At 45.4% G+C, this 22,786-nt stretch overlaps 2 protein-coding genes across 2 annotated transcripts in view; one reads left to right on the top strand and one right to left on the bottom strand.

Moving 5' to 3' along the window:
- Positions 1 to 4,628, bottom strand: part of LOC106606482 (cAMP-dependent protein kinase type I-beta regulatory subunit) — a 248,907-nt gene extending 244,279 nt beyond the window's left edge. The window contains exons 1-2 of the mRNA XM_045715631.1: positions 4,318 to 4,628; positions 2,767 to 2,961 (exon numbers count right to left, since the gene is read on the bottom strand). Coding sequence (XP_045571587.1) covers positions 2,767 to 2,943 — 177 coding nt within the window. The 5' untranslated portion in view covers positions 2,944 to 2,961; positions 4,318 to 4,628. The remainder of the gene's footprint in view (positions 1 to 2,766; positions 2,962 to 4,317) is intronic.
- A 502-nt stretch (positions 4,629 to 5,130) lies between these two features.
- Positions 5,131 to 22,786, top strand: part of LOC106606483 (dynein axonemal assembly factor 5) — a 78,989-nt gene continuing 61,333 nt past the window's right edge. The window contains exons 1-6 of the mRNA XM_045715633.1: positions 5,131 to 5,695; positions 6,158 to 6,342; positions 7,329 to 7,453; positions 7,931 to 8,049; positions 12,705 to 12,937; positions 18,360 to 18,587. Of these exons, the coding sequence (XP_045571589.1) occupies positions 5,155 to 5,695; positions 6,158 to 6,342; positions 7,329 to 7,453; positions 7,931 to 8,049; positions 12,705 to 12,937; positions 18,360 to 18,587 (1,431 nt within the window). The 5' untranslated portion in view covers positions 5,131 to 5,154. The remainder of the gene's footprint in view (positions 5,696 to 6,157; positions 6,343 to 7,328; positions 7,454 to 7,930; positions 8,050 to 12,704; positions 12,938 to 18,359; positions 18,588 to 22,786) is intronic.

Genomic DNA, 22,786 nt, shown 5'->3' on the forward strand with positions numbered 1-22,786 from the left:
CTAGCACTGCAGCTAGGACAGGGGCACCATCCCCCACACACGTGCACATACACAGGTACGCACAGAGAGACACACACACACACGTGCATATACGCAGATACGCACACGTGTACCGTGCACACACTCACACACATACAGAGACACATACAAACACACACCTCTTAACTGTAAATTATCACGCATAAAAACCCAGCATAAAGTACTGTGGGTAGGCCAACCATAATAATCTGGAAAATGAATGAAAGAGCTGGATTACAATCCCTGTGACACATGCTGTGTGCTGCACGCTCCCTGGCCTGGGTAATCCTCTATAATATCACAACACAGGAGGATGGAGGATACACAGGATTAGTTACAGCTACAGCCGTTGTAGAGCAAAAACCTATGGTGATTTCTGGACCGGAACGAGGCCTTCTTTTAAAGCCATTGTGTAATTGAATTCGGAGTTCCAGCGACCACTCTATTCCAACACAGTGACTATAACTAACTAACACTAAGGACTGGCTTCTCGGACACAGCTTAAGCCTGACCATGCTTTTTAGTCCAGGACTAGGTTTAAAGGGGCGTTTCCCAAACTTGGACCTCGGAATCCCAAGGGCTCCATGCTTTGGTTTTTGCCCTAACACTACACAGCTGATTAAAATGATCAAAGCTAGATGATTAGCTGATCATTTAAATCAGCTGTGTAGTGTTAGGGTAAAAACCAAAGCATGCATTGAAGAAGCGTTTACTTACTGTGCTTAAGTCATGTGTTGGTTGTTCCATGTATTCAATGTGTTTATTGTAAGCTGCTGCGGAAGACTCATCTCAGATAAACGACAAGAAGGGAAATATAAAAGCTACTGAGCATTTTAGAAGTCTGAGGGGTTTAGACCCTACTGAGGAACTCAACACTGCATCGCCTTAACAATGCAACTGGGTCAGAGGAATCATCAGATAGTGGAGTGTGAACCAACACACAGTAAAGTATCATCAGATGACTCCCATAAATTCACACTGGGATAATCACCCCTTACGGACGCAAACGTACACACACACACACACACACACACACACACACACACACACACACACACACACACACACACACACACACACACACACACACACACATTGACGGGAGTAGACTGCAAAACCAACCCTAGGCTCACTTCTCAGTCCTCACCTACCTCATCCCCTTTCTGTATCTGATCCTGTCACACAATCACTCCTTCTGTTGTAGACCTACAGTCACCATGGGCTATTGGGTTTACCACCGTTCAGTGTACCAGACAACTCTGTGGTCTATTCATTTCTCTGAGAGCCCAGTGTATTCAAACACATCAGATGACACCTCAGGCCTCTCTGTGGACAGTTCCGTAATAGACTAAAACTTAGCGTACCAACAGTTGAAAAACAGTCATAAAGAAAACACCTGATTGAGATTCAGGGTATTCTAACCAAATCCAATACCACTTAGGCCTACACATCTATTACAAAGAAAGTAATGGGAATAAAGTCAATCGAAGTTGACACAAATGTAGTGAACGGCGACAGTGCAACACCACAACCAAAGTTCCCTCTGGGGAAAAATAAAGATACTCTATTCTATAGAAAAAAAAGCTCCCTTAAAGGCAAATGTAAAAAAAAAAGGGAGATAATTGTTTACTAATTGGTTTATTTTCCTCTGTCTTTATTACTACAAAACATAGAAACGCATCATTTTCACATATGTTGATGTTGGAGTGGTGCTGGAGATGAAGAATATGAAGTAGAATTGTTGTTACATTTCCCTTTAACATAGCCTATAATTCAGCCATTGCTGAATCCTCAACATGGCGTGTGTGAAATAAATAACTAACTATCCTAACTTCTCAAAGAGTTTTGACAGGACCCTGTTCTTTCAAGGGCTGAGGGCTCCAGAGGTTGAATATACACACCAGCTGGGCTCATCTAAAACGCATCTCGCTACGGAGGTGCCAGCCTGAGCTAATACATTCAGAGAGAGAGATTCCCTCCTTTATTTCCTCTTCTATCCCCTCTTTTCTCTAACCTCTGAGAAATTCACACCATTCTGTAGTTCTATTCTGTAATCTGTCAGTCCAGGCACCAGACAGTAACAGGTCGTTCTCTGTTTGTCCCACAGACACTTGTGGATAGACAACGTCCATACAACACAGCCTGTGTGTCTGTGGATGGGGCACAGACTATCCCTGTCTCTGTCTCTGTGCCCCTAATGCTCCCAGGCCCTCAGCTAATGTACCCCACCATTGTGTGGAGAGTTGAAAGCTCAATTAGACAAATGTAGTATTATCATGAAACTGACAGCTAGGCTACCCCTAGGCTATTTATTTACAAATATACTGAGGATATGACAAGAAAACATGGGCATAACATAGTCTCCTTTCTCATGTATTCTGATGAAACAGACTATCGGCTAATGAAAATGGATCCACATCAGTGAAATGAAACAACAACAATAGCTTCTACTCAGCTCAATTCCAATGCCTTCTAGTTAATTTGTGTATTACATGTCAATACGTTGATAGCAAATCCTTGCTTTTCTGCAGAGTGCAATTCAACAGAAATGATTCACACATAAGCAAAACAAAACATTACTGACATACATTCACAACGACACTATAGACGAAAAAACTAAAGAGATAGTCACAAACAACATAAATATTATTGTTGGTAAAAATGTATTTTCAAAGAACAAAGATGCAGAAAAAATTTCAAGGGAGCTTTAGGTCGCAAATAAGGGGAGATTCAGGGAAATTCACAAACCTTCTCCAGCTTTTCAAAGTGCTCCCGCAGGAATTTCATAGGACGCTCAGGCTTGGCGATGCACAAGTTGACAATGCACTCTTTGAGGATCTGCTGGATGTTGTGCTTCTGCACGAACACTTCACAGCCCTTCAGACTCTCATCTTCTTCCAGATTAGGGGAGGAGGAGGTGGCCATGTTATTTATCTGGTTTATCTGCAGAGAGGGGGAGAGGAGGGGTGGTTGAGGAGAGAGGAGATGAAGGGAGAAGAGAAGGAGAGAAGAGGAGGGGAGAAGAGAGGGGAGGAGGCAAGAGGAGAGGTGGAAAGAGGAGAGGAGGAGGGTAGGGAAGAGCAGGGGAGGTTGAGGAGAGCGCAGACACAGGGAGAAGAGGAGAGAAGAGGAGAGGGGCGGGGAGGGGGAGACGAGAGGTGGAAAGAGAAGGAGGGGAGAAGGGAAAAGAGGAGAAGATGAGAAGAGTTGAGTAGAGGAGAGGAGGAGATAAGAGGAGGAGTGGAGGGGAGGGTAGAAGAGGAAATGATGAAGAGGAGAAGAGAAGGGGAGAGAGAGAGAGTGAGAGAGAGTGAGAGATATAAAGAGAGAAAAAAAGAGAGTGAGAGTGAGAGAAAGAAGAGTAGGGAAGAAGGGGAGAGGTTGTCAGAATGAGAAATATCAGCCCCTGGTTGTTTGTGTGTCAGTCTAGGTCAGTTTTCATTTTCTTTAAATGTGATAGGGGCTGGATCTCCAAACTACAATAATTAAAATACGGCTTGTTGAAGACCACTTAGCATACTAGATTATCAAAGCAATACCTTGACATGATCAAATCATACTTCAGTACCTGTTGCAGGTGTAATGCATAGTTACAATGTAGTTACAGTCACACTATCTACAGGAGCATATTGTTTAGTGTCACCTCAATCTATTTACAACTTTACATAGCCTAGCCCACATCAGCAACACTGTCAAATAAAGGATGCATTCTCAAATCATGTGGTTTTAAAACTATGTAATAGCTTCTGACAACAAGGTAGCCTGTCATGGAATAATATGTAAAGACAGTCAGATTAGGGACAGAGATAGCTAAACAAAGCCTCCGCAAATTCACTTCCGCTATTTAAATTACAAGGAACCATCACGGTTGATGTGTTACTGTAGCTAGCCTCTAAAACTAGCTTCTACATAGCTAGCTAGCAAGCTTAAAACTAAAACTAGGTAGGCTAACGTTAGCTAGCTATCATAAACCCATAACCTCCATATTTCCATGGAAGATGACTGTAAGGCAGCTAGCTTATCATTGGCCTCAATGTCTAACATTTAAAATTGGCAAGCTAGCTATTATATAATTTTCTGTGAAAATCAAATGTTTCCTAAGTAGCATTACTTGAGCACCTGTTTAAGTGTTTCCGGGCACGAGACTATCTTTCATGTCTCTCACATAAGATGACAACCAAATCACAACCATGGCAAAACAAAAAGCAATATTCAAGCCTAGTTTCATTTGCTGATAAATACGTCAACACGTTGAAGTTTTGCCAGATAAGATATTCGTTGTGTCATTCTGGTTCTTACCGTTATTTTCCGGGGATGCTCAGGTTCTTGGCTACGGATGTTGTTTTAAAGGTAGGCTACTCTAGCTAGAGAAGATGCTCTGCCGCTGCAACTGCCGCTGCTCGGTTGCTTCTTTCGCTGGGGCTCGCTCTGCGTCTGTCTCAATGACGTCAATCTGTCACTTTTTATTCAGCCGCAAAGCAACTCACGAGGCCAGCAACAAGCTTACAATCCTTTTACTCATTTCAAATGTTTAAATAATTATGTACCGTGGCGTTCCTTATGTGGATGTCCACATCATCGTGTCATGTTCAATACACCAGTTTCATAAGAAGAGGGCAGGTGTTTGTTTTTCTCAGCAGTATCAGACAGAGAAAATGTTCTCTGACAGACGACACTGACAGACCTGACCTGCTCCTGACCTGCTCATGCTTTCTGCCCATTAGCTATGAGGCTTAGTTATGAGGCTGTGATACGAAGTCCATCAATGGGCTCTGCCAAATTGTGTTACTGACAGACTTAATAAAATGTCATAATCCTAACCTAAAGAAGAATGTGATATTAAAGCACTGTTTTCCAACTCTGTTATACTACAGTTATTATATTGTTATGGTATAAGTGATACTATTTATATTATAAGATATATCTATTTCATCATGCTATTCAACATACACATCAATGACTTTCTGTAACAAAAATACATTATGTCAAATATTTATTCCATAGATGTAGATTAATTTCCACTGCATTGCATGTAACTGCAATAGTTGTCAATAAAGTTTTCAAGGTTTGAATTAGAGTTATCGTAAAGCAAGTATGTTTGTCTCAACGCTGATCGTTGCCATATCAACAGTGAAAATGGCAACAACTATGGCGCCCGGAGAAGAACGTGCTGCTTCTGAAGTTTTGAGAGCGCTTGCTCGACATCTAAACTGTCTCAACGAAGACAGCAAAACCACAAGAAGACGAGCGCTTGAAGCAATCAAAAGAGAAACTATTGATAAAGGGCTTTCGAGCGGCGTGTTGCAGGAGGTTTTCACGTGTCTGCTGAAGTCGCTCCTGAAATGCCTGTCAGATCCTATGGAAAGATGCAGAGAGACTGCCATACACATGCTTGGAGATTTTATTCGGTGTGTTCCTCAACCGGAGGATTCGTTGCCTTATCTTATGCCCGCTTTGACGCAGCGGCTCGGCGGGAAAGAGATCCTGGAGCCCGCGGAGGAACTTAGGCTGTCCATGGTGGAGGTTCTGACTCTCACAGTGGAGGTGTGTGGCAGGCACCTAGCTCCCTACCTCGACGATATGATGAAGATATTGCAGAGAACTATTGTCGACCCTTTCCCAGACGTCAAAAGGGAGAGTTGCAAATGCACTGTTCATTTTGCAAAAAGTGTACCAGGTAAGATGCTCGAGAACAGGTAAGATGCTTGAGAATATACTGTGTGTATTCTTGTTAGCCCACACATTAGGCTAACTAGTTAGCTAAAGTTTATCTTATAGGGTTGCCATGGTTGCACATTGCATGGACACCTGACCAAGCTGTGTCAGAGTGGTTGTTTTTTGTGGCTCTAAGTTATTTTGTACACACTCCAACGCTCTACCAGGTTGTCATTTAATATAAATATAAATTATTTATTAAGTTAATAGAAATAAAGACAATGGGACAAAAACAAAATCATTTGTTTCTCTGTGATTTGCATGCCCTACAGAGCTAGCTATGTATGGTCTCTCTGAATACATGTATAACCATTGAATGTATTGATAAGATTCAGGAAATCGTACCCTAATTTATACTGTGGCATGAAGTGACAGTCACCTTCCATTCATCTTGTTTGAAATGCTTCTCTCTCTCTATCCCCAGAACATTTCCACATGCAGGCAGAGAGCCTGGTCAAGCCCCTGATGCAGACCGTCTCCCATCAGCATTCCCGTGTGCGTGTGTCCACCATCGAGGCCACTGGAGCGGTCATCCAGTACGGCACGGGGAAGAACGTGGACGATGTGCTCTCTCACCTGGCACAGAGGCTGTTTGACGACTCACCACAGGTTGGCTCTGTTAAATCAGATAAAGATCAACTACTCCTAGTGACAGTGTTAATGATTAGATTATTAGACTAATTCTGTCAAATCTGGCAGATAATTCTCAAATACTCCTAGTGACATTTAGTGTTAATGATTAGACTAATTCTGTTATTACTGAGTTAATCTAGATTATTATTTTCCTTGTTAGATAAATGTGGTATAAATGTTTCTTACCAAAATAAACAAACTGATCAATCTAATCAATCCAACATCAATAAAGGCTGCTTTTCTTTTACACCAACAGTTACTACAGTGGTTCCCAAACTGTGGGGCATGTGAGGTGTTGGCGGGGGTCCCCCCCCCAATTAAAAAAAGTAATAAATAAATATAAAGATAGATTTAGATTTTTTTTCAATGTATTCAGCCCGGCTTTAAACTCACTCTTGAAAGTTGTAATAGTAGAATGCACAAGGTACATTTTTAATATTGGGTAGTGCATCATCAGTTCTTCTTGTCATGTTAGTCATTGCATAACTTAGAGCTATTTATAACTTGTCAGAAATATCCAGATCAACTAGCCCATATCAGCTAACGTTTTTTATTTCGCTTTTTTAGCCCATAGATATTGTTGTAATTTTCACTCAAATATCACATGAATACACATTAGACATGGCAGAATGTATAGAATTGCAAGAACATTTGCTTTAAAACTGCAACATTTTCTTTGCACCCCATGACAAAATGTGTATAATTGTAGGAAATAAGCTTTAAACCTGCAACATTTTCTACACCAACATGGGGGGTGTTAACAGTTTGTGTCATGAACAGTACTTGTGTCCATAGAAATAGACTTGGTGCGCGCGCAGGGGGGCTCGGGATGTTCCCCAATGCTGGAAGGGAGGCACAGAGTGAAAAACTTTGAGAACCCCTTAGTTACTACAATACCATACAAGGTGTTTTCCTCACTTAAGAAACTATGTTTTGTTTCATCCCACTTCTCTCTCCTCCAGGTGAGAAAAGCTGTGACTGTGGTTGTTGGTGACTGGCTGCTCCACCTGCGAGACAGATACTCCTACTTCCACAAGCTCATCCCCCTCCTACTGAGTAGCCTCAGCGATGACATCCCAGAGATTAGGTACCTATTGTACAGGGCTGGGCTCAATTCGAATTGAAGGCAGTCAATTCAGGAAGTGATTTTAATACAAAATTAAATTTGTTTTAAACTTTTGAAATAAATAGCTTCTACTCCTTGAAAATAGATGCAGTTTTTTCCAATTTTGAATTGTAATTTGAGTTTACTTCCTGAATTGACTGCCTTTAATTCAAAAGACTGACCCAGTCCTTAACCACCCTGCCTTTGATACCACCCATTCACTCACTCAGACCTAGGAAATATGCAGCCACAAATACGCATATACTGTATCCGGGTTGCTTGTGCAGATTACTGTAGATACCTACTTATACAGTAGGTTTGGTGTGACAGAGGGAATAGTAGCAGCCAACAAGGCTGGGCTTTTGTGTTGTTTGTACATTGCGTGGGTTTGAATCCTGGGTCCACCGTGGCAGGGATGGACATGCATTATCATTATATTTGTCTCTCTCTCCCTTCCAGTCAACGAGCTGCTGACCTGTGGAGGCAGACAGGCGCTCTGTGGGAGCAGGAGAATGAGGATGACCTGAAGGACAAGATGGACTTCCTCCTGACCCCACCTGACCTCTACCCTGCTGGAGGTGAGTGAACTCCATCACTACTACTGCAGAGATGAAACAATGTACCATTTTGTTATTACATTTTTTTTACCCCTTTTTCTCCCCACTTTTGTGGTATCCAATTGGTAGTTACAGTCTTGTCTCATCGCTGCAACTCCTGTACGGCCTCGGGAGAGGTGAAGGTCGAGAGCCGTGTGTCTTCCAAAACAACCCAACCAAGCTGCACTGCTTCTTGACAGAATGCCCACTTAACCCGGAAGCCAGCCGCACCAATGTGTCGGAGGAAACACAGTGAATCTGGCGACCGTGTCAGCGTGCATTGGGCCCGGTCCGCCACAGGAGTCGCTAGTGCCCGATGGGACAAGGACATCCCTGCCGGTCAAACCCTCCCCTAACCCGGACAACGCTGGGCCAATTGTGAGCCACCCCATGGGCCTCCCGGTCGCGGCCGGCTATGACAGAGCCTGGACTCTAACCCAGGATCTCTAGTGGCACAGCTAGTACTGCGATGCAGTGCCTTAGACCACTGCACCACTTGGAGGCCCGAAACAACAATGTACCATGGCGCCGCTCAATTGACATAGAAAGTGAATACAGGATCTTTGGTTGGTGCAAAAAATATATATTTACAGGGTTAAGTTTCTCACACAAAGAAGGCTAGACAAGAAAAACAAATCACTAAAGAAATATATTGGATTTTGTCTCCTGCAGAGAGATACAAGGCCTTCAGTAGATGTAGCCCATTGAGGAAAGGTTAGTTAGTTACTGTCCCATGCAGTGTGTTGTCTTGATTACAATAATGAAGAAGAAAGTTCATCAGTGCATTGATACAGCCTGAAGAACACCAGCCAGTGTAAACCGTGTGATTTGTTGTTGTGGCCTCTGTACAGCCACCTCCTCCTCCACCGATCTAGTTATGTACTTCCTCTGAAAGTAGGTCAGACGCAGCGTGGGGTTCAGCTGCCTTTATTAATAAGAAGAACTGTCTTCTGAGGGCATGATATCGATGATTGACGTCAGAGTAGTCTGGGCATGGAGAGAGGGCTGTAGGGGCTGGGGAGAGATGCTGTGCTGTGCTGTCAATGATCCATCAAGCCTATCTATCCATCCTAAATATGCTTTGTTTCTTCAGTTGTACTTCTGCTTGCTGTAATATAGCAGGATTCTCACATTCCTGTCTGTGTGTCCTAGTTGCTGTAGCCTGAAATATAAACTGATACCATGGTGAAATGGAGCATGTCAGTTTGAATTCCAAGCTTTAGTAAGTCATCATCTGCACCTCTGTGCGTGGGATAATTTGCTCTTCTCTTGCATTGATTTAATTGTAATATTTTTTTATACATGTCTCGTTAAATATTCAGTTATTCACATCATGGGGTCTTAATTATATTTTAATCAAAGGAAACGAGGGAACAGGATTTTTTTGTCTTCGTTTTGTTGGGACTAGGTTTAAATGATTTTTTTACTCTATATAACATTAGTTTTCTGTAATAAGAAGTACTGTCTTCTTGTCTGTCTTTGAGCATACAACTTTTATACAAATCCTTGAATTATTGCTTTAGATTTGTCCGGAAAAAAAATAAAAATACGTATGAGCTATGACCATAAACCAACTGTTCTTCCCCTTTTCCCCAAGAGTGCTTAGTCATGGTGGAGTTCCAAGCCTCCATATATTAGTCATCTCTATTGGCCTGCGGGTTACGTATTCTACAGGTTATGTGTTATGTCATTAGATCTGCTCCGTCAATCATACAAGGCTCTCCTATGACACAGTGCTTGACTAATAGCCGATTATTGTCGGCACTCTGCCCCCTAACACCCTCATTACTAAGACTTACGTGTGGATGTGGTGTGCAGGCTGGGTGGAGACTAGAGGGGTTTTCTGCAGGGCTGGTGCCCACCTCTCTCTCTCTCTCTCTCTCTCTCTCTCTCTCTCTCTCTCTCTCACACACACGTGCGTCCTGCAGGGCTGTTGCCCACCTCCCCCTACTCCCTCACACACGTGCGTCCTGCAGGGCTGTTGCCCACCTCCCCCTACTCCCCTTTTACATACACATGCACGCGCACACACTCACTCTATTTCTGGCACACACACACTCACGACTACCCCACTCACGCACCACCCCACCCCTGTGTGCGAAGCTGTAAGGGCAGGCCATTGGAGGGACAACACCCAGCCTGTGTTGCCTCCCCGAGTGCTTATTACTACCTATTAATAATGTCTGTCAGCAATGTAGTGAAGAATGAGGAAGCCCTTCATCTGTTCATATCCCTGCTGGGTTCAGGAAGGAGAGGTGATGTCCTGTCTGTCTGTCCTGTCTGACTTTCCATCCCACTCAGCAGGTGAAGACAGACAGCAGGCCTTTATCTAGAGCAGCAACCCTGCCGTTTCCCTCCTGACCTGATTTCAGTTTATTTTACATAGGCTACACTGGGAAGGCAGTTTGTTTCTATGACGGTCACACGCACTCACCACATTAGCCTGGTCCCAGATCAGTTTATGTCAAGATGGGACAATGAGTATGTTTACATACACACTAATAATTTGATATTAATCTGGTTATGGCAGTAGGCTGAGTATGGCATAAGTCATGTCAATTGTAAACACCTTACTCTACTTATCTTAATCGGTGCAAGGTCAACATGGAAGTAAGCATACGCTGATGAAAACACCTGGTTTTCTGAGCAATCTTTAGAATTCTGAGGACATGTAAAGGTCTTCATCAGAGTTTTACAGCGGCGTATTAGATCTGAACGTGCTAGTACGAGCAGTGCAAGCTTCTATCTGTTGCGCTAGTGAAGTGAGTTTGGAAAAACTGAAAATATGCATCTCAGAAAGTAGTTTTCCCACAAACGTTATATGTCGGAATTCAGAATCAAATAGGCATCACAAAAATAACATGGTCGCTGTGGTAGAACGTTTATTTTGATTGGCCATTTTCTGCATTTATCAGAGTGCCATCAGGTAGCCTGATTTCAGATGTGTCCATGTAAACAGGATTATTAGGGACATCGTTCTTCTTGCAAAGCATGTAAACATTTAAATGGAGCTATTATATTGATCTGACTTCACAATAATCCTATTTTTGTGTGCATGTAACCGTACTCAATGACCCTAAGAGTTGGCAAGACGACACAAACAGATATGGGACCAGGCAACAACCTGTGGTTGAAGTGTGTGCACTGCATCTTAATCAGGTCACTCGCCTCTTAAAAGATGGTTGAATTTCAATGGGCTGGCCTGTATGCATGAAGGATAAATGATTCCACTGTCCCAATCTCACCTTGTTAATGTTTTACTCCCCCTATATGTCTGTCCGTTGAATTAATCCATAAGGGTATGTTGAGTTAATTTAATGATAAAAATTCAATTAAGGGAGATGATTACAATGATGAAGGGTTTATTAAAAGGGAAGTTCCACTATGCAGGTGCAGTGGCTTTAACCCAGTGTCTGACCGGCAGGCTGCAGTAATAATGACAGCGTAGCTGCCTCAGATATACTGTAGAAAGGTGCTGCTGCGATGGCGAGGGTAGATAACCCAGGCCCGGGGCTAAGGATGAGTTTGAACGTGATCACCCTGGTTGCTGGCCATAGGTAGGCTAAGTGTTGGGTACCCATATGCGTCCTGGGTTATGTTCATTAGGGCATGCAACATTAAACATTTTGCAACTGATAAGACAAGTCCATATAGTTCCTTTCTGTTTTAGTCAGTTTTCATCCGTTTGGTGCCAAATGAACATGACCGTCTGGTTGTGTAGTGCAGATCTGGGTCAGTCTACAGCTCCACATGGTGATAATGCTGATGGATACTGGATGAGTCTCTCTCCCTGCCAGTCATAAATCCAACACGGCCCCCTCCTGTCTGAACAGGTCAGTGTCAGACAACTGGGACCCAACCAGAAACGGCTTGTCTTGTCCTGTGTGATTCTGTAGGATTGATCACCCTCTTCCCCTTTCATTAGCAGCCTGCGAAAGACAAAGAGAAAGAGGGAGACCTGTTCACGAGGGAGGGAGGAGACCTGCTCATTGGATACTGAAGGAAAGTGAGAGGGAGGGAAGGCGGGAGAGAGAGAGGGAGGGAAGGTGGGAGAGAGGGATGAAGCATGTGGAGGCTATTCATTTAAAAATGTGTTCCACTTGCTCTGACAAGTCCCACGGAGAGGAAATATCAATCGTAAAACCAAAAAGTACATGTCTGGAAAATGGGACTTAGACTGTAGAGTAAGATGCAGTCCTCTCTCTCCATCAGCAGTATCACTGTGACAGCAGAAAACACCAAACAAATGATGTTCCCTTCTTGCCTACTGAAGTGTTTTGTTGAAAAGAAATCTTGTAAAATTCTCCATCAGCATAACTGGGCCAGAGAACAACTGTTCCATAGCCCTATCTCTATTACACAGTTAGAAATAGGAGAACACAGTTACAAAACAGTTAACTTATTAGCACTTGTAGATTTATAGGCTGCGTTTACACAGGCAGCCCAATTCTGATCTTTTGCCAAATGATTGGTCTTTTGACCAATCATTCAGATCAGATCTTTTGCCCATAATTGGTGCAAACACAGCCTTAGATGTAAATCTTAATTGGTCCATTTGTGTGCTTTTTAGTAGGCTGATGCATGTAGGCATTTTCATGCACTTTCTAACCCACCTCCCCCACCCCTCTCCCCCCCAGTGGCGCGTCCGGGCCTGGGCTGCAGGGAGCTGGTGGTGAGGAACCTGTCCAACCTGCTGCCGGCGCTGGCCCGCGACGTGGTTGACTGGGTGGCGGGCACGCGGGTCAAGACGGCCCAGCTCCTGTATGCTCTGCTGCTGCATGCTGAGGACCACTGCACCCAGCACCTGCAGCTGCTGCTCTCCACGCTGTACCGCGCCTGCACCGACCCCGAGAGCGACGTGGTCACCAACGTGAGTGGTCGAGACATAGAGACACATGATATCACTACGTGTTCTATGTAATCCAATGGGACGTCCCTACACCATTGGAAATGAAATGTAAAATGGTTAAGGTAGGGGTTAGGATTTAGGGTAGGGACGTCCCAAGGATTCTGGATAGCACTGACCTTTATCTCATCCTAGGGGGGGTGGTCAGGTCAGGAAGTGGTAGTCCTAATGGTTGGATGATATAGGTGGAATGGTAGTGGTAGGTCTAATGGTTGGATGATAGTGGAAGGTCTAATGGTTGGATGATAGTGGTAGGTCTAATGGTTGGATGATAGTGGTAGTCCTAATGGTTGGATGATAGTGGTGTGATGGTAGTGGTAGGTCTAATGGTTGGATGGTAGTGGTAGGTCTAATGGTTGGATGATAGTGGTGGGATGGTAGTGGTAGGTCTAATGGTTGGATGATAGTGGTAGGTCGAATGGTTGGATGATAGTGGTAGGTCTAATGGTTGCATGATAGTGGTAGGTCTAATGGTTGGATGATAGTGGTAGGCCTAATGGTTGGCTGATAGTGGTAGGCCTAATGGTTGGATGATAGTGTTAGGCCTAATGGTTGGATGATAGTGGTAGGCCTAATGGTTGGATGATAGTGTTAGGCCTAACGGTTGGATGATAGTGTTAGGCCTAATGGTTGGATGATAGTGTTAGGCCTAATGGTTGGATGATAGTGGTAGGCCTAATGGTTGGATTATAGTGGTAGGCCTAATGGTTGGATGATAGTAGTAGGTCTAATGGTTGGATGATAGTGGTGTGATGGTAGTGGTAGGCCTAATGGTTGGATGATAGTAGTAGGTCTAATGGTTGGATGATAGTGGTGTGATGGTAGTGGTAGGTCTAATGGTTGGATGATAGTGGTGGGATGGTAGTGGTAGACCTAATGGTTGGATGATAGTGGTAGGTCTAATTGTTGGATGATAGTGGTGGGATGGTAGTGGTAGGTCTAATGGTTGGATGATAGTGGTAGGTCTAATGGTTGGATGATAGTGGTAGGTCTAATGGTTGCATGATAGTGGTAGGCCTAATGGTTGGATGATAGTGGTAGGCCTAATGGTTGGATGATAGTGTTAGGCCTAATGGTTGGATGATAGTGTTAGGCCTAATGGTTGGATGATAGTGGTAGGCCTAATGGTTGGATTATAGTGGTAGGCCTAATGGTTGGATGATAGTAGTAGGTCTAATGGTTGGATGATAGTGGTGTGATGGTAGTGGTAGGCCTAATGGTTGGATGATAGTAGTAGGTCTAATGGTTGGATGATAGTGGTGTGATGGTAGTGGTAGGTCTAATGGTTGGATGATAGTGGTGGGATGGTAGTGGTAGACCTAATGGTTGGATGATAGTGGTAGGTCTAATGGTTGGATGATAGTGGTGGGATGGTAGTGGTAGGTCTAATGGTTGGATGATAGTGGTAGGTCTAATGGTTGGATGATAGTGGTAGGTCTAATGGTTGCATGATAGTGGTAGGCCTAATGGTTGGCTGATAGTGGTAGGCCTAATGGTTGGATGATAGTGGTAGGCCTAATGGTTGGATGATAGTGGTAGGCCTAATGGTTGGATGATAGTGTTAGGCCTAATGGTTGGATGATAGTGTTAGGCCTAATGGTTGGATGATAGTGTTAGGCCTAATGGTTGGATGATAGTGTTAGGCCTAATGGTTGGATGATAGTGTTAGGCCTAATGGTTGGATGATCGTGGTAGGTCTAATGGTTGGATTATAGTGGTTGGATGATAGTGGTAGGCCTAATAGTTGGATGATAGTGGTTGGATGGAAGTGGTAGGCCTAATGGTTGGATGATAGTGGTAGGCCTAATGGTTGGATGATAGTGGTAGACCTAATAGTTGGATGATAGTGGTTGGATGATAGTGGTAGCCCTAATGGTTGGATGATAGTGGTTGGATGATAGTGGTAGGCCTTATGGTTGGATGGTAGTGGAAGGCCTAATGGTTGGATGATAGTGGTAGGCCTAATGGTTGGATGATAGTGTTAGGCCTAATGGTTGGATGATAGTGTTAGGCCTAATGGTTGGATGATAGTGTTAGGCCTAATGGTTGGATGATAGTGTTAGGCCTAATGGTTGGATGATAGTGTTAGGCCTAATGGTTGGATGATAGTGGTAGGCCTAATGGTTGGATGATAGTGGTAGGCCTAATGGTTGGATGATAGTGGTAGGCCTAATGGTTGGATGATAGTGTTAGGCCTAATGGTTGGATGATAGTGTTAGGCCTAATGGTTGGATGATAGTGTTAGGCCTAATGGTTGGATGATAGTGTTAGGCCTAATGGTTGGATGATAGTGTTAGGCCTAATGGTTGGATGATAGTGTTAGGCCTAATGGTTGGATGATCGTGGTAGGTCTAATGGTTGGATGATAGTGGTTGGATGATAGTGGTAGGCCTAATAGTTGGATGATAGTGGTTGGATGGAAGTGGAAGGCCTAATGGTTGGATGATAGTGGTAGGCCTAATGGTTGGATGATAGTGGTAGACCTAATAGTTGGATGATAGTGGTTGGATGATAGTGGTAGGCCTAATGGTTGGATGATAGTGGTAGGCCTAATGGTTGGATAATAGTGGTTGGATGATAGTGGTAGGCCTAATGGTTGGATGGTAGTGGAAGGCCTAATGGTTGGATGATAGTGGTAGGCCTAGTGGTAGGTCTAATGGGTGGATCGATAGTGGTAAGTCTAATGGTTGGATGATAGTGGTAGGCCTAATGGTTGGATGATAGTGGTTGGATGATAGTGGAAGGTCTAATGGTTGGATGATAGTGGAAGGTCTAATGGTTGGATGATAGTGGTAGGCCTAATGGTTGGATGATAGTGGTAGGCCTAATGGTTGGATGATAGTGGAAGGCCTAATGGTTGGATGATAGTGGTAGGCCTAATGGTTGGATGATAGTGTTAGGCCTAATGGTTGGATGATAGTGTTAGGCCTAATGGTTGGATGATAGTGTTAGGCCTAATGGTTGGATGATAGTGTCAGGCCTAATGGTTGGATGATCGTGGTAGGTCTAATGGTTGGATGATAGTGGTAGGCCTAATAGTTGGATGATAGTGGTTGGATGGAAGTGGAAGGCCTAATGGTTGGATGATAGTGGTAGGCCTAATGGTTGGATGATAGTGGTAGACCTAATAGTTGGATGATAGTGGTTGGATGATAGTGGTAGGCCTAATGGTTGGATGATAGTGGTTGGATGATAGTGGTAGGCCTAATGGTTGGATGATAGTGGTTGGATGATAGTGGTAGGCCTAATGGTTGGATGGTAGTGGAAGGCCTAATGGTTGGATGATAGTGGTAGGCCTAGTGGTAGGTCTAATGGGTGGATGATAGTGGTAAGTCTAATGGTTGGATGATAGTGGTAGGCCTAATGGTTGGATGATAGTGGTTGGATGATAGTGGAAGGTCTAATGGTTGGATGATAGTGGAAGGTCTAATGGTTGGATGATAGTGGTAGGCCTAATGGTTGGATGATAGTGGTAGGCCTAATGGTTGGATGATAGTGGTAGGCCTAATGGTTGGATGATAGTGTTAGGCCTAATGGTTGGATGATAGTGTTAGGCCTAATGGTTGGATGATAGTGTTAGGCCTAATGGTTGGATGATAGTGTCAGGCCTAATGGTTGGATGATCGTGGGAGGTCTAATGGTTGGATGATAGTGGTAGGCCTAATAGTTGGATGATAGTGGTTGGATGGAAGTGGAAGGCCTAATGGTTGGATGATAGTGGTAGGCCTAATGGTTGGATGATAGTGGTAGACCTAATAGTTGGATGATAGTGGTTGGATGATAGTGGTAGGCCTAATGGTTGGATGATAGTGTTAGGCCTAATGGTTGGATGATAGTGTTAGGCCTAATGGTTGGATGATAGTGTTAGGCCTAATGGTTGGATGATAGTGTTAGGCCTAATGGTTGGATGATAGTGTTAGGCCTAATGGTTGGCTGATAGTGTTAGGCCTAATGGTTGGATGATAGTGTTAGGCCTAATGTTTGGATGATAGTGTTAGGCCTAATGGTTGGATGAGCGTGGTAGGTCTAACGGTTGGATGATAGTGGAATGTCTAATGGTTGGATGATAGTGGTAGGCCTAATAGTTGGATGATAGTGGTTGGATGGAAGTGGAAGGCCTAATGGTTGGATGATAGTGGTAGGCCTAATGGTTGGATGATAGTGGTAGGCCTAATGGTTGGATGATAGTGGTAGGCCTTGTGGTAGGTCTAATTGGTGGATGATAGTGGTAGGCCTAATGGTTGGATGATAGTGGTAGGCCTAATGGTTGGATGATAGTGGTAGGTCTAATGGTTGGATGATAGTGGTAGGCCTAATGGTTGGATGATAGTGGTAGGTCTAATGGTTGGATGATAGTGGTAGGCCTAATGGTTGGATGATAGTGGTAGGTCTAATGGTTGGATGATAGTGGTAGGCCTAATGGTTGGATGATAGTGGTAGGCCTAATGGTTGGATGATAGTGGTAGGTCTAATGGTTGGATGATAGTGGTAGGCCTAATGGTTGGATGATAGTGGTAGGTCTAATGGTTGGATGATAGTGGTAGGCCTAATGGTTGGATGATAGTGGTAGGTCTAATGGTTGGATGATAGTGGTAGGTCTAATGGTTGAATGATAATGGTTGGTCTAATGGTTAGATGATAGTATTGCTATTGCAGCTGGTGAGCTCTTTCTTGGATCTTGTCTCTCTTGTTAAACACATCTAATCTCCGTTTAGACTAACTTGGATGAATAAAGGTTAAATCACTGTTAAATAAAAAAGATAATGGTAGAAACTGGCTCTACAGGTCCAATATACAGTACCTATGTGTTGGCTACTTCAGTTAATCACCGTAGACTGATGCACCATCATTTGGGTGCCATTTTAACAAACTGCTCACAGTACTAATGGCCTTCCTTCCTTCAAGTTATTTCCGTTATTGTCATGCTCATGGCCTATTTCCATTGACATTCTTTCCACCCAGAAACAGATGTTTCAGAGCTGCTGTGGTGAATGGCTTGATCTTGATGGCCATGTCATGAGAGGAGAGGACACACCTGCTGGCCTTAGAATAGACAGCAGTGAATAGTGATATATGTGTCTTATAGCCCTGAGACAGTTAGGCTGGGCTGGGCCTAAGGACTTGGGATGCATCTGCCCCAAGAGGAAGCCTTTGATGGTTCCTCTGATCCACTGGATGATAATGGATTATGAATTACATGGTTTTCTGTTATGTTGAATTCTTTCTTTCTATTTCTTTCTCTCTTTCTCTCTAGTATTGGTCTCTGCTCTCTCACTAATCTTTGCTCTCTCTATCAATTCAATGTGCTTTATTGGCATGAAATACTCTGTAATATTGGCAAATCATTCCATAAACTATAGTATTCTCTCTCTCTCTCTCTCTGCAGTGTCTGAGGTCTGCCAAGCTGCTGGGGACCTTTGTTAGCCCCGAGGTCTTCCTCAAGCTGCTCCTGGTCCACTTGGAGACCCCCTCCTCCTCCTCCTCCTCCCCCCACACCCCCCTCATGGTCCTGGCTGCTGTGCTGGGGGGCTGCTCCGGGGACCTCTTGAAACCACACCTCCAGAAGATCGCTGATACGCTGGTCCAACCAGACGTCTGCCAAGAGTACCAGCAGGTGAGTCTATGACCCTTGACCTATGGATATGACCTATGGATATGACCTATGGGTTGGGAATTGGGGGAAAAGGTAAATGCCATAACTACTGGTCCAGGATCAGATCATTATCCACATGAATGGTCTGTGGTTAGGGGTAACTTATGATGGTTCACATCTCAATGGGTTGAGATGCTTCCCCTATGTTATATTTGAGTCTCCAGCCAGGTCTGGTGAGGCACTTAGTTTTGACCCTAAAACTGTTTACAGTGAAAGGTTCCATAAAGTGAAAGATTATTAAGATAAGATGCATTTTTTTCTATCGGGACTGTTGTAATGCTTTTATAGGGATTACTGTGCTGTGAGGTCAGGGGGTTCACCTTTGAGTACATCACAAAATACTGACTCCACTAACGGCCACTGAGCAAGGCACATGTTGTTTTCACCAACCTTTCATTTAATTTCAACTGCTAGAGTCCTCTCGTAACCCCCCTCAACAAGAGAGAGAGAGACACACAGACGGAGAGAGAGAGACACACAGACTGAGAGAGAGACACACAGACGGAGAGAGAGAGACACACAGACTGAGAGAGAGACACACAGACGGAGAGAGAGAGACACACAGACAGAGAGAGAGAGAGACACACAGACGGAGAGAGAGACACACAGACAGAGAGAGAGACACACAGACAGAGAGAGAGAGACACACAGACAGAGAGAGAGAGAGACACACAGACGGAGAGAGAGACACACAGACGGAGAGAGAGACACACAGACGGAGAGAGAGACACACAGACAGAGAGAGAGACACACAGACAGAGAGAGAGACACACAGACAGAGAGACAGACACACAGACGGAGAGAGAGAGAGAGACAGACGGAGAGAGAGAGACAGACGGAGAGAGAGAGACACAGACGGAGAGAGAGAGAGACAGACGGAGAGAGAGAGACAGACGGAGAGAGAGAGACAGACGGAGAGAGAGAGACAGACGGAGAGAGAGAGACACAGATGGAGAGAGAGAGAGACAGAGACAGATGGAGAGATAAAGGGAGAGAGAGAACAACATCCCTAATGTCTCAGTGGAAAAAGAGGAAAAGTAAAAGACCAGAGCAGCTCTTTCCTCCCCTTCCTCTCCTCTGGTGTCCCACATTTAGTTTACCTTTGATATTAAAATAACATTTCTCTGGCTGCGAAGCTCGGAGGGGGCTATTTTCACACATGCACTCACACTGCTGGCTGCAATGAGTCACCCGTACCCATAACCCCCCCTGAGGGACTCAGAAGAATTTCCTCTGGAGGGGTTGATGATGATAATAAAATACTAATTTCTCCTGACCCCTGCGTGTCTGGGTTGACCCCCCCCTAGCTGACTCCACAGTCCCCCTCGCCCCCCTGGTCATTTCAGAAAAGACACATGGGGGCAACCCGTTTAAAAAAATTATAATAATAGCCAGTTTTCAACACTCACTGTGTGGAAGAGCGCAAAGTAGAGCCCCCACCCTGTTACCAACCACTGCCCCCCCCAACCCCCTTTAAAGCACTGAGATTCCAACATTTCAAAGAGGGTCAGGGTCCCGGTGACAGACAGACAGGAGGGGAAACGGAGCCCCCCTCTCTACCCTCCTCTAGCAGGGGTCAAGCCAGAGCACGATGGACACAGATGGAGACAGACCTTCTGGTCCCTGGTCTGTCTGTCTCAATAAAGATCATCAGAAGTTAGTCTCTGTGGGTACTGAAGGGAAGCAGTACAGTACAGTGCTGGCTGGCTGGGTGGGTAGTTAACGTTCAGGGTCAGCAGTACAGTACAGTGCTGGCTGGCTGGGTAGTTAAAGATCAGGGTCAGCAGTACAGTACAGTGCTGGCTGGGTGGGTAGTTAGCGGTCAGGGTCAGCAGTACAGTACAGTGCTGGCTGGGTGGGGAGTTAACGATCAGGGTCAGCAGTACAGTACAGTGCTGGCTGGCTGGGTAGTTAACGATCAGGGTCAGCAGTACAGTACAGTGCTGGCTGGCTGGGTAGTTAACGATCAGGGTCAGCAGTACAGTACAGTGCTGGCTGGCTGGGTAGTTAACGATCAGGGTCAGCAGTACAGTGCTGGCTGGCTGGCTGGCTGGCTGGGTAGTTAACGATCAGGGTCAGCAGTACAGTACAGCGCTGGCTGGGTAGTTAATGATCAGGGTCAGCAGTACAGTGCTAGCTGCATAGTTAAAGATCAGGGTCAGCAGTACAGGACAGTGCTGGGTGGGTAGTTAGCGGTCAGGGTCAGCAGTACAGTACAGTGCTGGCTGGGTGGGGAGTTAACGATCAGGGTCAGCAGTACAGTACAGTGCTGGCTGGCTGGGTAGTTAACGATCAGGGTCAGCAGTACAGTACAGTGCTGGCTGGCTGGGTAGTTAACGATCAGGGTCAGCAGTACAGTGCTGGCTGGCTGGCTGGCTGGGTAGTTAACGATCAGGGTCAGCAGTACAGTACAGCGCTGGCTGGGTAGTTAATGATCAGGGTCAGCAGTACAGTGCTAGCTGCATAGTTAAAGATCAGGGTCAGCAGTACAGGACAGTGGTGGCTGGGTAGTTAACGATCAGGGTCAGCAGTACAGTGCTGGCTGCATAGTTAAAGATCAGGGTCAGCAGTACAGGACAGTGCTGGCTGGGTAGTTAAAGATCAGGGTCAGCAGTACAGTACAGTGCTGGCAGGCTGGCTGGGTAGTTAACGATCAGGGTCAGCAGTACAGTACAGTGCTGGCTGGCTGGCTGGGTAGTTAACGATCAGGGTCAGCAGTACAGTACAGTGCTGGCTGGGTAGTTAACGATCAGGGTCAGCAGTACAGTACAGTGCTGGCTGGCTGGCTGGGTAGTTAACGATCAGGGTCAGCAGTACAGTACAGTGCTGGTTGGCTGGGTAGTTAACGATCAGGGTCAGCAGTACAGTACAGTGCTGGCTGGCTGGCTGGGTAGTTAACGATCAGGGTCAGCAGTGCAGGACAGTGCTGGCTGGGTAGTTAACGATCAGGGTCAGCAGTACAGGACAGTGCTGGCTGGATAGTTAACGATCAGGGTCAGCAGTACAGTACAGTGCTGGCTGGCTGGCTGGCTGGCTGGCTAGCTGGGTATGTAAAGAGCAGGGTCAGCAGTACAGTACAGTCCTGGCTGGCTAGCTGGGTATGTAAAGAGCAGGGTCAGCAGTACAGTACAGTCCTGGCTGGCTAGCTGGGTATGTAAAGAGCAGGGTCAGCAGTACAGTACAGTCCTGGCTGGCTAGCTGGGTATGTAAAGAGCAGGGTCAGCAGTACAGTACAGTCCTGGCTGGCTAGCTGGGTATGTAAGGAGCAGGGTCAGCAGTACAGTACAGTCCTGGCTGGCTAGCTGGGTATGTAAAGAGCAGGGTCAGCAGTACAGTACAGTCCTGGCTGGCTAGCTGGGTATGTAAGGAGCAGGGTCAGCAGTACAGTACAGTCCTGGCTGGCTAGCTGGGTATGTAAGGAGCAGGGTCAGCAGTACAGTACAGTCCTGGCTGGCTAGCTGGGTATGTAAGGAGCAGGGTCAGCAGTACAGTACAGTCCTGGCTGGCTAGCTGGGTATGTAAAGAGCAGGGTCAGCAGTACAGTACAGTCCTGGCTGGCTAGCTGGGTATGTAAAGAGCAGGGTCAGCAGTACAGTACAGTCCTGGCTGGCTAGCTGGGTATGTAAAGAGCAGGGTCAGCAGTACAGTACAGTCCTGGCTGGCTAGCTGGGTATGTAAGGAGCAGGGTCAGCAGTACAGTACAGTCCTGGCTGGCTAGCTGGGTATGTAAAGAGCAGGGTCAGCAGTACAGTCCTGGCTGGCTAGCTGGGTATGTAAGGAGCAGGGTCAGCAGTACAGTACAGTACTGGCTAGCTAGCTGGGTATGTAAAGAGCAGGGTCAGCAGTACAGTACAGTCCTGGCTGGCTAGCTGGGTATGTAAAGAGCAGGGTCAGCAGTACAGTACAGTCCTGGCTGGCTAGCTGGGTATGTAAAGAGCAGGGTCAGCAGTACAGTACAGTCCTGGCTGGCTAGCTGGGTATGTAAGGAGCAGGGTCAGCAGTACAGTACAGTCCTGGCTGGCTAGCTGGGTATGTAAAGAGCAGGGTCAGCAGTACAGTACAGTCCTGGCTGGCTAGCTGGGTATGTAAAGAGCAGGGTCAGCAGTACAGTACAGTCCTGGCTGGCTAGCTGGGTATGTAAAGAGCAGGGTCAGCAGTAC

Source organism: Salmo salar, chromosome ssa03 (genome assembly GCF_905237065.1).
Source record: "Salmo salar chromosome ssa03, Ssal_v3.1, whole genome shotgun sequence".
In the NCBI taxonomy this organism is placed as follows: Eukaryota; Metazoa; Chordata; class Actinopteri; order Salmoniformes; family Salmonidae; genus Salmo; species Salmo salar.